Source organism: Salmo salar, chromosome ssa07 (assembly GCF_905237065.1).
Source record: "Salmo salar chromosome ssa07, Ssal_v3.1, whole genome shotgun sequence".
NCBI lineage: Eukaryota > Metazoa > Chordata > Actinopteri > Salmoniformes > Salmonidae > Salmo > Salmo salar.
Window position 1 is genome coordinate 34,173,882 of NC_059448.1, and position 13,711 is coordinate 34,187,592.

At 42.6% G+C, this 13,711-nt stretch overlaps 1 protein-coding gene across 1 annotated transcript in view; it reads left to right on the forward strand.

Moving 5' to 3' along the window:
* The window catches only part of LOC106609087 (lysine-specific demethylase 5A), a 93,585-nt gene that overhangs the window by 48,501 nt on the left and 31,373 nt on the right, over nucleotides 1-13,711 (forward strand). The window contains exons 9-15 of the mRNA XM_045722508.1: nucleotides 522-641; nucleotides 3,704-3,862; nucleotides 4,116-4,297; nucleotides 5,032-5,194; nucleotides 5,933-6,052; nucleotides 8,475-8,669; nucleotides 8,963-9,144. Of these exons, the coding sequence (XP_045578464.1) occupies nucleotides 522-641; nucleotides 3,704-3,862; nucleotides 4,116-4,297; nucleotides 5,032-5,194; nucleotides 5,933-6,052; nucleotides 8,475-8,669; nucleotides 8,963-9,144 (1,121 nt within the window). The remainder of the gene's footprint in view (nucleotides 1-521; nucleotides 642-3,703; nucleotides 3,863-4,115; nucleotides 4,298-5,031; nucleotides 5,195-5,932; nucleotides 6,053-8,474; nucleotides 8,670-8,962; nucleotides 9,145-13,711) is intronic.

A 13,711-nucleotide genomic window follows, 5' to 3' on the forward strand; every position in this document is an offset into this window, starting at 1 on the left:
TCATTTGTTTTCAACAGGCCGATGACCAAACACACCTCCAGGCTGTGTAAGGGCTCTTTGACCAAGAGGGTGTGTGATGGAGTGCTGCATCAGATGACCTGGCCTCCGCAATCACCCGACCTCAACCCAATTGAGTTGGACCGCAGAGTGAAGGAAATGCAGCCAATAAGTGCTTAGCATATGTGGGAACTCCTTCAAGACTGTTGGAAAAGCATTCCAGGTGAAGCTGGTTGAGAGAATGCCAAGAGTGTGCAAAGTTGTCAAGGCAAATGGTGTCTACTTTGAAGAATCTCAAATATAAAATATATTTTGATTTGTTAAACACTTTTTTTTTGGTTACTACATGATTCCATATGTTATGAAATGTCTTCACTATTATTCTACATTGTAGAAAATAGTAAAAATAAAACCCTTGATTGAGTAGGTGTCAACTTTTGACTGGTACTGTACATATCTTGTTCAGGACAATGGGATAGGATGATGTTTTCTCACGGGCTGTCTCACCCTGTCTCACCCTACAGGAGTGCAGTAAGCCGCGGGAGGCGTTTGGCTTTGAGCAAGCCGTGAGGGAGTACACGCTCCAGAGCTTTGGAGAGATGGCTGACCACTTCAAGTCAGACTACTTCAACATGCCCGTGCACGTACGTATCAAAATCAAACGGTCACCTTGAGTAATAGGCAGGAATCTAAAGAAAACAATTATTTTGGAATACAGTGGGGGGGGAGTATTTGGTCCCCTGCTGATTTTGTTCGGTTTGCCCACTTACAAAGAAATTATCAGTCTATAATTTTAATAGTAGGTTTATTTGAACAGTGAGAGACAGAATAACAAGAAAAATATCCAGAAAAACGCATGTCAAAAATGTTATAAATTGATTTGCATTTTAATGAGGGAAATAAGTATTTGACCCCCTCTCAATCAGAAAGATTTCTGGCTCCCAGGTGTCTTTTATACAGGTAACGAGCTGAGATTAGGAGCACACTCTTAAAGGGAGTGCTCCTAACCTCAGCTTGTTACCTGTAAAAAAGACACCTGTCCACAGAAGCAATCAATCAATCAGATTCCAAACTCTCCACCATGGTCAAGACCAAAGAGCTCTCCAAGGATGTCCGGGACAAGATTTTAGACCTACACAAGGCTGGAATGGGCTACAAGACCATCGCCAAGCAGCTTGGTGAGAAGGTGACAACATTTGGTGCGATTATTCGCAAATGGAAGAAACACAAAAGAACTGTCAATATCCCTCGGCCTGGGGCTCCATGCAAGATCTCACCGCGTGGAGTTGCAATGATCATGAGAACGGTGAGGAATCAGCCCAGAACTACACGGGAGGATCTTGTCAATGATCTCAAGGCAGCTGGGACCATAGTCACCAAGAAAACAATTGGTAACACACTACGCCATGAAGGACTGAAATCCAGCAGCGCCCGCAAGGTCCCCCTGCTCAAGAATACATATACATGCCCGTCTGAAGTTTGCCAATGAACATCTGAATGATTCAGAGGACAACTGGTGAAAGTGTTGTGGTCAGATGAGACCAAAATGGAGCTCTTTGACATCAACTCAACGTGTTTGGAGGAGGAGGAGGAATGCTGCCTATGACCCCAAGAACACCATCGTCAAACATGGAGGTGGAAACATTATGCTTTGGGGGTGTTTTTCTGCTAAGGGGACAGGACAACTTCACCGCATCATTTGACGGGGCCATGTACTGTCAAATCTTGGGTGAGAACCTTCCCTCAGCCAGGGCATTGAAAATCGGTCGTGGATGGGTATTCCAGCATGACAATGACCCAAAACACACGGCCAAGGCAACAAAGGAGTGGCTCAAGAAGAAGCACGTTAACTTCTATGGGCTAGGTCCCACCCCTGGTACACCCTATCAACAGCAGGTGAAATATCAAGGGCGACAAATTTGAAAACAATTAAATGTCATAATTCAAATTTCTCAAACATACAACTATCTTACACCCTTTGAAAGATAAACATCTCCTTAATCTAACCACGTTGTCCGATTTCAAAAAGGCTTTACTGCGAAAGCATAAAATTAGATTATGTTAGGACAGTACATTGAAAATACCTGTGTATTGTTTCTCATGCAAAGACAGGCGTCACCAAAAGCAGAAAATCAGCTAAAATTATGCACTAACCTTTGACAATCTTCATCAGATGACACTCCTAGGACATTATGTTAGAACAAAAAAATGCATGTATTGTCTGTCAAGTTCATATTTATATCCAAAAACAGCATTTTACAATGGCGTTGATGTTGAGAGAATATTTTCCCTCCAATACCGCCAGTCAATCAGCACAACAAATTAAATAATTACTATTCGAAACCATTGGTAAAATATTATATTGTGATTCAGAGAATTATAAATTAACAACCTTGTGAACGCAACCGCATTGCCAGATTTAAAAATAACTTTACTGGGATATCACACTTTGCAATAATCTGAGTACTGCGCTCAGAAAAATAGGCTTGGCGATACAGACTAGGCGCCATGTTGGAGAGATCTAAAATCAAAAATACTATGTAAATATTCCCTTACCTTTGATTATCTTCATCAGAAGGCACTTCCAGGAATCCCAGGTCCATAACAAATGTAGTTTTGTTAGAAAAAGCTCATAATTTATGTCCAAAAAGCTCCGTGTTGTTAGCGCGTCCTGTTGGCTACTCAAAAACATGAACGACGCCCGCCGGACTTGTCTTAACCATAGAGGGGGGAAAAAAATATTTACGTTCGTTCAAACATGTCAAACGTTGTATAGCATAAATCATTAGGGCCTTTTTCAATCAGAACTTCAATAATATTCAAGGCGGACGATTGCATTCTCTTTTAAAACGTATTGGAACGAGAGTACCCAAACATGCACTCGCGCGCCAGAGTAGTATAGGCCATCCGCTTATGACCAACATTCCAAGCCTCTCGTTCGGTCAGTTTTCACAGTAGAAGACTCAAACCACTTTTTTAAGACTGGTGACATCTAGTGGATGGTGTAGGAAGTGCTCAATGATTAATAATCCCTGTGTGTTTCAATGGCATAGCCTTAAAAGTAATTCAACACATCAGATATCCACTTCCTGTTAGAATTTGTCTCAGGGTTTTGACTGCCATATGAGTTCTGTTATACTTACAGACACCATTCAAACAGTTTTAGAAAATTCAGAGTGTTTTCTATCCAAATATGTTAATACTATGCATATCCTAGCTTCTGAGTTGGTGTAGGAGGCAGTTAAAAATGGGCACATATTCTTTTCAAAATTGTCAATACTGCCCCCTAGCCCCAAGAGGTTGGTCCTGGAGTGGCCTAGCCGGTCTCCAGACCTTAATCCCATAGAAAATCTGTGGAGGGAGCTGAAGGTTCGAGTTGCCAAACGTCAGCCTCGAAGCCTTAATGACTTGGAGAAGATCTGCAAAGAGGAGTGGGACAAAATCCCTCCTGAGATGTGTGCAAACCTGGTGGCCAACTACAAGAAACGTCTGACCTCTGTGATTGCCAACAAGGGTTTTGTCACCAAGTACTAAGTCATCTTTTGCAGAGGGGTCAAATACTTATTTCCCTCATTAAAATGCAAATCATTGAATAACATTTTTGACATGCATTTTTTGAAGTTGAACACCTAACCTTTCTCTCCCACTAATGCACAATCACATCTAAACAATGCATGTGTGTGTTCTCCTTTCTCTGCACCCCCAGATGGTGCCTACAGAGCTAGTGGAGAAGGAGTTCTGGCGTCTGGTGAGCTCCATCGAGGAGGATGTCATTGTGGAGTACGGAGCTGACATCAGCTCTAAGGAGGTGGGCAGCGGCTTCCCCGTCAGGGATGGCAAGAGACGGCTACTGGGAGATGAAGAGGTAACTATGCACCAACTGGGACAAAGGACCCCGACTCTTTCTCGTTAGTCTTTCGCCACCTTTTCAAAACGCATTGGAGGTTAAGATCTGTTCCTACATTCGGACCTTTTATGGAATAGAGAGAGGACACAAGGAATCGTGGAATTATTAATTAAGAAAGAGCCCCAGTATGAAATCCATGCCCTTAACGGCTTGCTTTTGTTATTTATGAACAATAAGTAACTTCCATCTCCTCTGTCTTGTTCTTCTGTAGGAGTATGCCAATTCAGGCTGGAACCTGAACAACATGCCAGTCCTGGAGCAGTCGGTCCTTACCCACATAAACGTGGATATCTCTGGCATGAAGGTGCCCTGGCTCTATGTGGGCATGTGCTTCTCCTCCTTCTGCTGGCACATCGAGGACCACTGGAGCTACTCCATCAACTTCCTGCACTGGTAAAGTAACAAACAGGAATTCCTTGTCCTAAATCAGCCGCTTACCCAAATATTTAGTAATACTATATTTTTTGGTCCAAAGGACACAAATAAAATGTATTTTTAACAGTCCTCAATGGGAAGAGACAGACAAATGCACGTACAAAACAATGTAAACCGTATACAATGTTGCTGTTGTGGAGACATTCTTACACGGGGAAAGTCAATCTTAAATGATTTTTTTGTTTATTGTCAGCGCGCTGGAGAGGTTCCAACCAACTCAATACACCATAGTACACGTGTCAATCAGGAGCTCTCCCTGGGCAGTCCCAGCAGTTGTCTTATATACGGCTATACACAGACAAGTTATATTTGCATGATTAATAAATAATTACTGTTTTGTTTCATTCGTGTGACTGACCAATACTGTTTCATAACATGTGACAGACCAACACCTCACGAGGCTTCTTCTCCTCTGAGCTGAGACCTTGAAACTGAGATATTTTGTTCGTTCTCAAAACAACGTCTGGGCGTACTGCCAAATTGCAGCTACTGATAAGTGAGGATTTGTACAGTCACTTGCATGAACACAAACATTGGTTTATAGAACAGCACAAGAATAGAACACACAAATTAGTTATAAGAAAAGCACCAACATTAAAATTCCCATTACATTGGGTCGTAGATACAATTGTACTCCCCATCTTCATTCGTCTGACTGGTTAACCGTCTTCTCTCTCTGCCTGTCTCTCCAGGGGGGAGCCTAAAACGTGGTATGGTGTCCCAGCCCACGCGGCAGAGCAGCTGGAGTCAGTGATGAAGAAGCTGGCCCCAGAGCTGTTTGACTCTCAGCCTGACCTGTTGCACCAGCTTGTCACCATCATGAATCCCAACGTCCTCATGGAGCATGGAGTGCCCGTATGTAGTGTGTGTTTCCATCAGTAGCCGTATGTATCAACTGTTTCATAGAAGGAGTGCTGATCTAGGAACAGTTTTGCCTGTTGGATCACAATGAATAAGTTTATATGGACAAGGGTGGGGATCTGACCCTCGATCAGAACTCTGCCTCTGAGACGCTTGATACATACGGCCCCTGGCCTCTTTTACGCAGTGGTGTGAAGTACTTAAGTAAAAATACTTTAAAGTACTACTTGAGTAGTTTTTTGAGGTATCTATACTGAACTTTACTGTTTATATTTTAGACAAATTTTACTTCACTACATACGCCAGACATTTTCACTGACACCCAAAAGTACCCGTTACATTTTGAATGCTTAGCAGGACAGGAAAATGGTCCAATTCACAAACTTATCAAGACAACATCCCTGGTCTACCCTATTGCCTCTGATCTGACGGACTCAGTAAACGCATGCTTCATATGTAAATGATGTCCGTGTGTTGGAGTGTGCCCCTGGCTATCCATAAATTAAAAAAACAAGAAAACTGCCACATGGTTTCCTTAATACAAGCAATTTGAAATAATTTTTACTTTTAGACTTTTATTGAAGTAGTATTTTACTGGGTGACACAAGTCATTTTCTATGAAGGCATCTTTACTTTTACTCAAGTATGAAAATTGGGTACTTTTCCCACCGCTGCTTTTACGAGACCAATTCTGCATCGTGTCTTTTACTGGTGTGTGTTTGTGCCACTCAGGTTTTCCGCACCAACCAGTGTGCGGGGGAGTTTGTGGTGACCTTTCCCAGAGCCTACCACAGTGGCTTCAACCAGGGATACAACTTTGCTGAGGCTGTCAACTTCTGTACCGCAGACTGGGTGAGTTTAAAGTTTTAGCAAGTGTTTGTGTGTAAACAAATATCACCAGAATGTTGAATTGGAATTTTGAAATTGGGAGTAGGTTTGGGCGGCATCAAGATTATCATACCTTCATACCGACTTTGTGCCATAACGGAATATTCGGTAATACCGGCACTGTTTTCAAACCCAATTGATAATCTGTAATCGAAAGGTTATCATTGTTAACAAGAACATGTAAAATCCCATAGTGAGTGCTAACTAAATGCTAACAAGCGCATTGTGAATATTTTAAAGTCTCTGACCTAAACTATACAAGTAACTAAAATGCTGCATGCACAAAACAAATATTAGACAGTAAGGCTTTGGATCCAGGAGGGGATTATCTGAATGATTGATTTTGGAAGAAGCTAACCACTTAGCTAACTAACTACTAAATTAGCAAACCAAATGCAGAACTTCAGAGCATTTACCGCATTTTAGACACTTACTTAGTTATAAGATATCTAGCTGGCAAACATTTAGTTGTGAATTCCATACTGTAACTAGATCACCTGGCGCATGCTGCACAACTGTGAGTGACACACAAGGCTGTGGTGTCGGTAGTTCTGTGCTTGTAAACAAAAACAACGTGACTGGGGACTACCGTTAAGCTTTATAATGAAAAATTATGTTACTGGTGAAATGGAAAGTCAACTTGAGTCAACTGCACAAGTTGACTGCAGCTATTTACTTGAGTAGCTACAGATATTCAAATTCATTAAAAAAAACATCAAATAAATAGTTTAAATACTATTGGCAAACCATCCCGTGGCCATTTCCAAATGCCCCGATATACCGCCCAAGCCTAGTTGGGAGCTTAAAATAATTTTCTAAAGTATTTTATACCCTTCTTACTGTCCGCATTACTGTCTTGGTGAATCAGTCATCTTAGATATTCCCGTTCCATTGCTTTCTTTGCTTCTCCTTGATGTTTTGAGGAGAAAAGATCCATCCAGCGAAAAATCATATCTCCATTAGCATAACAAAATGTAAGAATTTTTTTTTTTTCATTTTTTTTTTCAAATTATGTCGTTTTATAGATACACCTCTCCTGAATCGAACCACGTTGTCAGATTTCAAAAAGGCTTTACAGCAAAAGCAAAACATTAGATTATGTTAGAGGAGTATATCGTAAAAGTAGCCACATAGCCATTTTCCAACCAACCACATGCATCACAAATAACCAAAAAACAGCTAAATGCAGCACTAACCTTTGACAATCTTCATCAGATGACACACCTAGGACATCATGTTACACAATACATGCATTCTTTTGTTCGATAAAGTTCATATTTATATATAAAAACAGCATTTTACATCGGTGCGTAACGTTGACTATTTTCCCTCAAATGCATCCGATGAAACAGAGCTACAATTTACTAAATTACTACTCGAAAACATTTTTAAAATGTAATATTGTCATTCTAAGATTTATAGATGAATATCTCTTGAAAGCACCTGTAATGCCAGATTTAAAAATAACTTTACTGGGTAATCACACTTTGCGATAAAAGGGGATGCGATACTCAGAACAATAGGCTAGCAATAGGCTAGCCATCTTGGAACAATCGCATATCACATCTAGTCTTGTATACTATTGTCAATAATCCCTTACCTTTGGTTGTCTTCATCAGAAAGCACTTCCAGGAATCCCGGGTCCACAACAAATGTATTTTCGTTCGAAAAAATGACTCCTTTATGTTCCAAGAGCTTGTTCTTGTTAGCGCGTCGGAAGGCTGATCCAAATGCTTTGTCGGCCACGGGACAGCCATTTCGAGAAAAAGCTTTTTTTTCCCATTTAGGTTCGTTCAAACATGTCAAACGTTGTATAACATAAATCTTCAGGGCGTTTTTCAACAAGAGAGCCAATAAGATTCGAGGGGGACGATTGCATTGTGTTTCAAAACGTTTCGAAAGGGGAGGGTAACCAGGGGCGTCATAATGGTGATGGCCCTCTCCGTGTGACTACGTTCCACAGCGTCTCATTCATTCAGTTTTAACAGTAGAAGGCTCAAACCAATTTGTGAAGACTGGGGACATCTAGTGGAAGCAATAGGAAGTGCTCAATGAACCATAGCTCACGGTGTGATTAATAGGCAACGTGATGAAGTTGAGTTCGCAATTCAGAATTCCACTTCCTGTTTCCATCTGTCTCGGGGTTTTGACTGCCATATGAGTTCTGTTATACTCACAGACACCATTCAAACAGTTTTAGAAACTTTAGGGTGTTTTCTATCCACAAGTATTAATTATATGCATATCCTAGCTTCTGAGTTTGAGTAGGAGGCCGTTTAAAATGGGCACGAATTTTTTTCAAAAATCGCTTTAGCGCCCCCTATCCTAGGGGAACGCCAAGAGGTTAAAGACTTTTTACTGTCTCTGTGTGTCCATCCCTTTCCAGATCCCGATGGGTCGTCAGTGTGTGGCCCACTACCGGCGGCTCCACCGCTACTGTGTCTTCTCCCACGAGGAGCTGCTCTGCAAGATGGCTGCCGACCCCGAGAGCCTGGACGTGGAGCTGGCTGCTGCAGTCTTCAGAGAGATGGGAGAGATGATGGAGGAAGAGACACGGCTCAGACAGGCCTTGCAGGAGATGGTGAGGGACAGGGCCCAGGGGGATTTCTATATAAACAACTTTTTGTCACTTTAGGAGAACTTGACACGAGGGCCAGGACAGAGAGGGTGAAGAAATGCAAGCGGGGTTTACTTGGAATACATTATGATGATACACTGTCTAACAATATGTTGACATCGCGCAATCCCAAAGATATGTTTCAAATTATTTCCTATCACCACAAAAGTGAATCAATTATGTAATTTCACATTCGTCCTTCCAGTCTAGTTGAAGTGGATTGTTTTCTGGTTGCGATTTTCCCTCTGTGTCTGCAGGGTGTGCTGTCCTCGGAGCAGGAGGTGTTTGAGCTGGTCCCTGATGACGAACGGCAGTGTCAGAAGTGTAAGACCACCTGTTTCCTGTCAGCTCTGACGTGTCCCTGCAGCCCAGAGCGTCTCGTTTGTCTGCACCACGCCAAGGAGCTATGTGACTGTCCCCTGGGAATCAAGTGTCTACGGTAAGTTACCACAGCTGTATGATATGGACAAAAGTCAATTTGGAACAATAACTTCATAACAATGTGCACCAGTTTTTAATTTATTATCCTTTAAACTATTACTAGTTTAATGGTTGTAGCTATCAATTGTCCTATTAACAATCACCCATGTTAACCTCTATGGGCTAGGTGGGACGCTAGCGTGCCACCCGTGGTGCACTCCATCAACAGCAGGTGCATTTCAAGAGCGGCAAATTTGAATCCAAATAAATGTCAAAATTCAAATTTTTCAAACATACAACTATTTTACACCCTTTGAAAGATAAACATCTCCTTAATCTAACCACGTTTTACGATTTCAAAAAGGTTTTACGGCGAAAGCATAAATTTAGAGTATGTTAGGACAGTACATTTACAAGAGTTGTGTGTAACGTTTTGTCAAGTCAAAGACAGGGTCACGAAAACCATAAAACCAGCTAAAATGATGCACTAACCTTTTACAATCTCCATCAGATGACACTCCTAGGACATTATGTTAGACAATGCATGCATTTTTAGTTCTATCAAGTTCATATTTATATCCAAAAACAGCGTTTTACTATGGCATTGATGTTGAGGAAATCGTTTCCCTCCAATAACCGGCAGTCAAGTCAGCGTCACAAATTAAATAATTAAAATTAGAAAACATTGGTAAAATATTATATTGTCATTTAAAGAATTATAGATTTACATCTCTTGAACGCAATCAACTTGCCAGATTTAAAAATAACCTTACTGGGAAATCACACTTTGCAATAATCTGAGCACTGCGCCCAGAAAAATACGCGTTGCGATACAGACTAGACGTCATGTTGGGGAGATCTAAAATCGAAAATACTATGTAAATAATCCATTACCTTTGATTCTCTTCATCAGATGTCACTTCCAGGTATCACAGGTCCATAACAAATGTAGTTTTGTTCAAAAAAGCTCATCATTTATGTCCAAAAATCTCCGTCTTGTTAGCACATGATCTAAGCCAGCCGGACTTCTCGTCATGAACGAGGGGAAAAAATATATTTCCGTTCGTTCAAACATGTCAAACGTTGTATAGCATAAATCATTAGGGCCTTTTTTAACCAGAACATGAATAATATTCAAGGTGGACGAATGCATACTCTTTTATAACGTATTGGAACGAGGGTACCCAACATGAACTCGCGCGCCAGGTGTCTAATGGGACATCATCGTTCCATGGCTCTTGTTCGGTCAGATCTCCCTCCAGAAGACTCAAAACACTTTGTAAAGGCTGGTGACATCTAGTGGAAGTAATAGGAAGTGCCAAAATATTCCTCAGCCCCTGTGTTTTTCAATGGGATAGGTTTAAAGGTAATACAACACATCAGGTATCCACTTCCTGTCAGAAAATGTCTCAGGGTTTTGCCTGCCAAATGAGTTCTGTTATACTCACAGACACCATTCAAACAGTTTTAGAAACTTTAGAGTGTTTTCTATCCATATATAATAAGTATATGCATATTCTAGTTACTGGGTAGGATTAGTAACCAGATTAAATCGGGTACATTTTTTTTATCCAGACGTGCAAATGCTGCCCCCTAGCCCTAACAGGTTAACAAACTTATTTCATTTCAAACTTCACATTTATGTAAAATAGGCTACTTATCGTAATGTGATTGGTCAAATCAAAATCAAATAAAATTGGATATATCACATGCGTGAAATCAACAGGTGTGGGCCTTACAGTGAATTGCTTATTTACAAGCCCTTAACCAACAATGCAGTTTTAAGAAAATACCACCAACAAAAAAAGGGGTAAGAATATCAAATAATTAGAGCTTCAGTAAATAACAATAGCAGGGCTATATACAAGGGGTACCGGTACAGAGTCAATGTGTGGGGTACCGGTGTCGAGGTAATTATGTACATGTAGGTAGCGTTATTAAAGTGGCTATGCATAGATGAAAACGGAGAGGAGCAGCATCGTGGGGGGGGGGCAATACAAGTAGTCTGGGTAGCCTTTTGATTAGCTGTTCAGGAGTCTTATGGTGTAGAAGCTGTTTTCGAAGCCTCTTGGACCTAGATTTGGCGCTCTGGTACCGCTTGCCGTGCTGTAGCAGAGAGAACAGTCTATGACTAGGGTGGCTGGAGTCTTTGACCATTTTTGGGGCCTTCCTCTGACACCGCCTGGTAAAGAGGTCCTGGATGGCAGGGAGCTTGGCCCCGGTGATGTACTGGGCCGTATGCACTACCCTCTGTAGTGCCTTACGGTCAGAGGCCGAGCAGTTGCCATACCAGGTAGTGATGCAACCCGTCAGGATGCTCTCGATGGTGCAGCTGTAAAACCTTTTGAGAATCTGAGGACCCATGCCAAATCTTTTCAGGCTCCTGAGGGGGAATAGGTTTTGTCGTGCCATCTTCACGACTTTCATGGTGTGCTTGGACCATGTTAGTTTGTTGGTGAGGTGGACGCCAAGGAACTTGAAGCGTTCAGCCTGCTCCACTTCAGCCCCGTTGATGAGAATGGGGGTGTGCTCGGTCCTCCTTTTCCTGTAGTCCATAATCATCTCCTTTGTCTTGATCACGTTGAGGGAGAGGTTGTTATCCTTGCACCACACGGTCAGGTCTCTGACCTCCTCCCTATAGGCTGTCTCGTTGTTGGTGATCAAGCCTACCACTTTTGTCATCAGCAAACTTAATGATGACGTTGTTGGAGTCGTGCCTAGCTGTGCAGTCATGAGAGAACAGGGAGTACAGGAGGTGGCTGAGCACGCACCGCTGAGGGGCACCCGTGTTGAGGGTCAGCGTGGCGGATGTATTGTTACCTACCCTTACCACCTGGGGGCGGCCCGTCCCGGATCCAGTTGCAGAGGGAGGTGTTTAGTCCCAGGGTCCTTAGCTTAGTGATGAGCTTTGAGGGCAATATGGTGTTGAATGCTGAGCTGTAGTCAATGAATAGCATTCTCACATAGGTGTTCCTTTTGTCCAAGTGGGAAACGGCAGTGTGGAGTGCATTAGAGATTGCATCATCTGTGGATCTGTTGGTGCGGTATGCAAATTGTAGTGGGTGTAGGGTTTCTGGGATAATGGTGTTGATGTGAGCCATGACCAGCATTTCAAAGCATTTCATGGCTACAGATGTGAGTGCTATGGGTCGGTAGTCATTTAGGCAGGTTACCTTAGTGTTCTTGGGCACAGGGACTATGGTGGTCTGCTTGAAACATGCTGGTATTAGACTCAGACAGGGAGAGGTTGAAAATGTCAGTGAAGACACTTGCCAGATGGTCAGTGCATGCTCGGAGTACACGTCCCGGTAATCCGTCTGGCCCAGCGACCTTGTGAATGTTGACCTGTTTAAAGGTCTTACTCACATCAGCTGCAGGAGAGCGTGATCACACAGTCGTCCGGAACAGCTGATACTCTCATGCATGTTTCAGTGTTACTTGCCTCGACGCGAGCTTAGAAGTTATTTAGCTCATCTGTTAGGCTCATGTCACTGGGCAGCTCTCGGCTGTGCTTCCCTTTGTAGTCTAATTGTTTGCAAGTCTTGCCACATCCGACGAGCGTCGGTGCAGTACGATTCGATCTTAGTCCTGTATTGTTGCTTTGCCTGTTTGATGGTTCGTCGGAGGGCATAGCGGGATTTCTTATAAGCTTCCGGGTTAGAGTCCCGCTCCTTGAAAGCGGCAGCTCTACCCTTTAGCTCAGTGTGAATGTTGCCTGTAGTCCATGGCTTCTGGTTGGGGTATGTACATACAGTCACTGTGCACTTATTGATAAAGCCAGTGACTGATGTGGTGTACTCATCAATGCCATCGGAAGAATCCCAGAACATATTGCACTCTGTGCTAGCAAAATAGTCCTGTAGTTTAGCATCTGCTTCATCTGACCACTTTTTTATACACCGAGTCACTGGTGCTTCCTGCTTTAATTGTTGCTTGTAAGCAGGAATCAGGAGGCGAGAGCTTTGCGAGGGAGAGCTTTGCACGCTTCTCTGTGTGTGGAGTAAAGGTGGTAGAAATTAAGTGAAACTGATTTAAGTTTCCCTTCATTTAAATCCCCGACCACTAGGGGCGCCGCCTCGCGTTCTCCTGTTTGCTTATGGCGGTATACAGCTCATTGAGTGAGGTTTTAGTGCCAGCTTCGGTCTGTGGTATGTAGACAGCTACGAAAAATACAGATGAAAACTCTCTAGGTAGATAGTGTGGTCTACAGCTTATCATGAGATACTCTACCTCAGGTGAGTAAAACCTTGAGACTTTCTTAAATATCGTGTACCAGCTATTGTTTACAAATATGCTTAGGCCCCCGCCCGTGTCTTACCAGAGGCTGCTATTCTGTCCTGCTAATGGAGTGTATAACCCGCCAGCTGTATATTCTTATTCTTCAGCCACGATTCGGTGAAACCTAACATATTACAGTTTTTAATGTCCCGGTGGTATGATATACATGCTTTCAGTCCATCCCATTTATTTTCCAGCGATTGAACATTAGCTAGCAGAACGGAAGGCAAGGGCAGATTAACCACTCGTCGCCTGATCGTCACAAGGCACCCTGATCTCTTTCCGCGAAAGCTCTGTTTCCTTTTCCA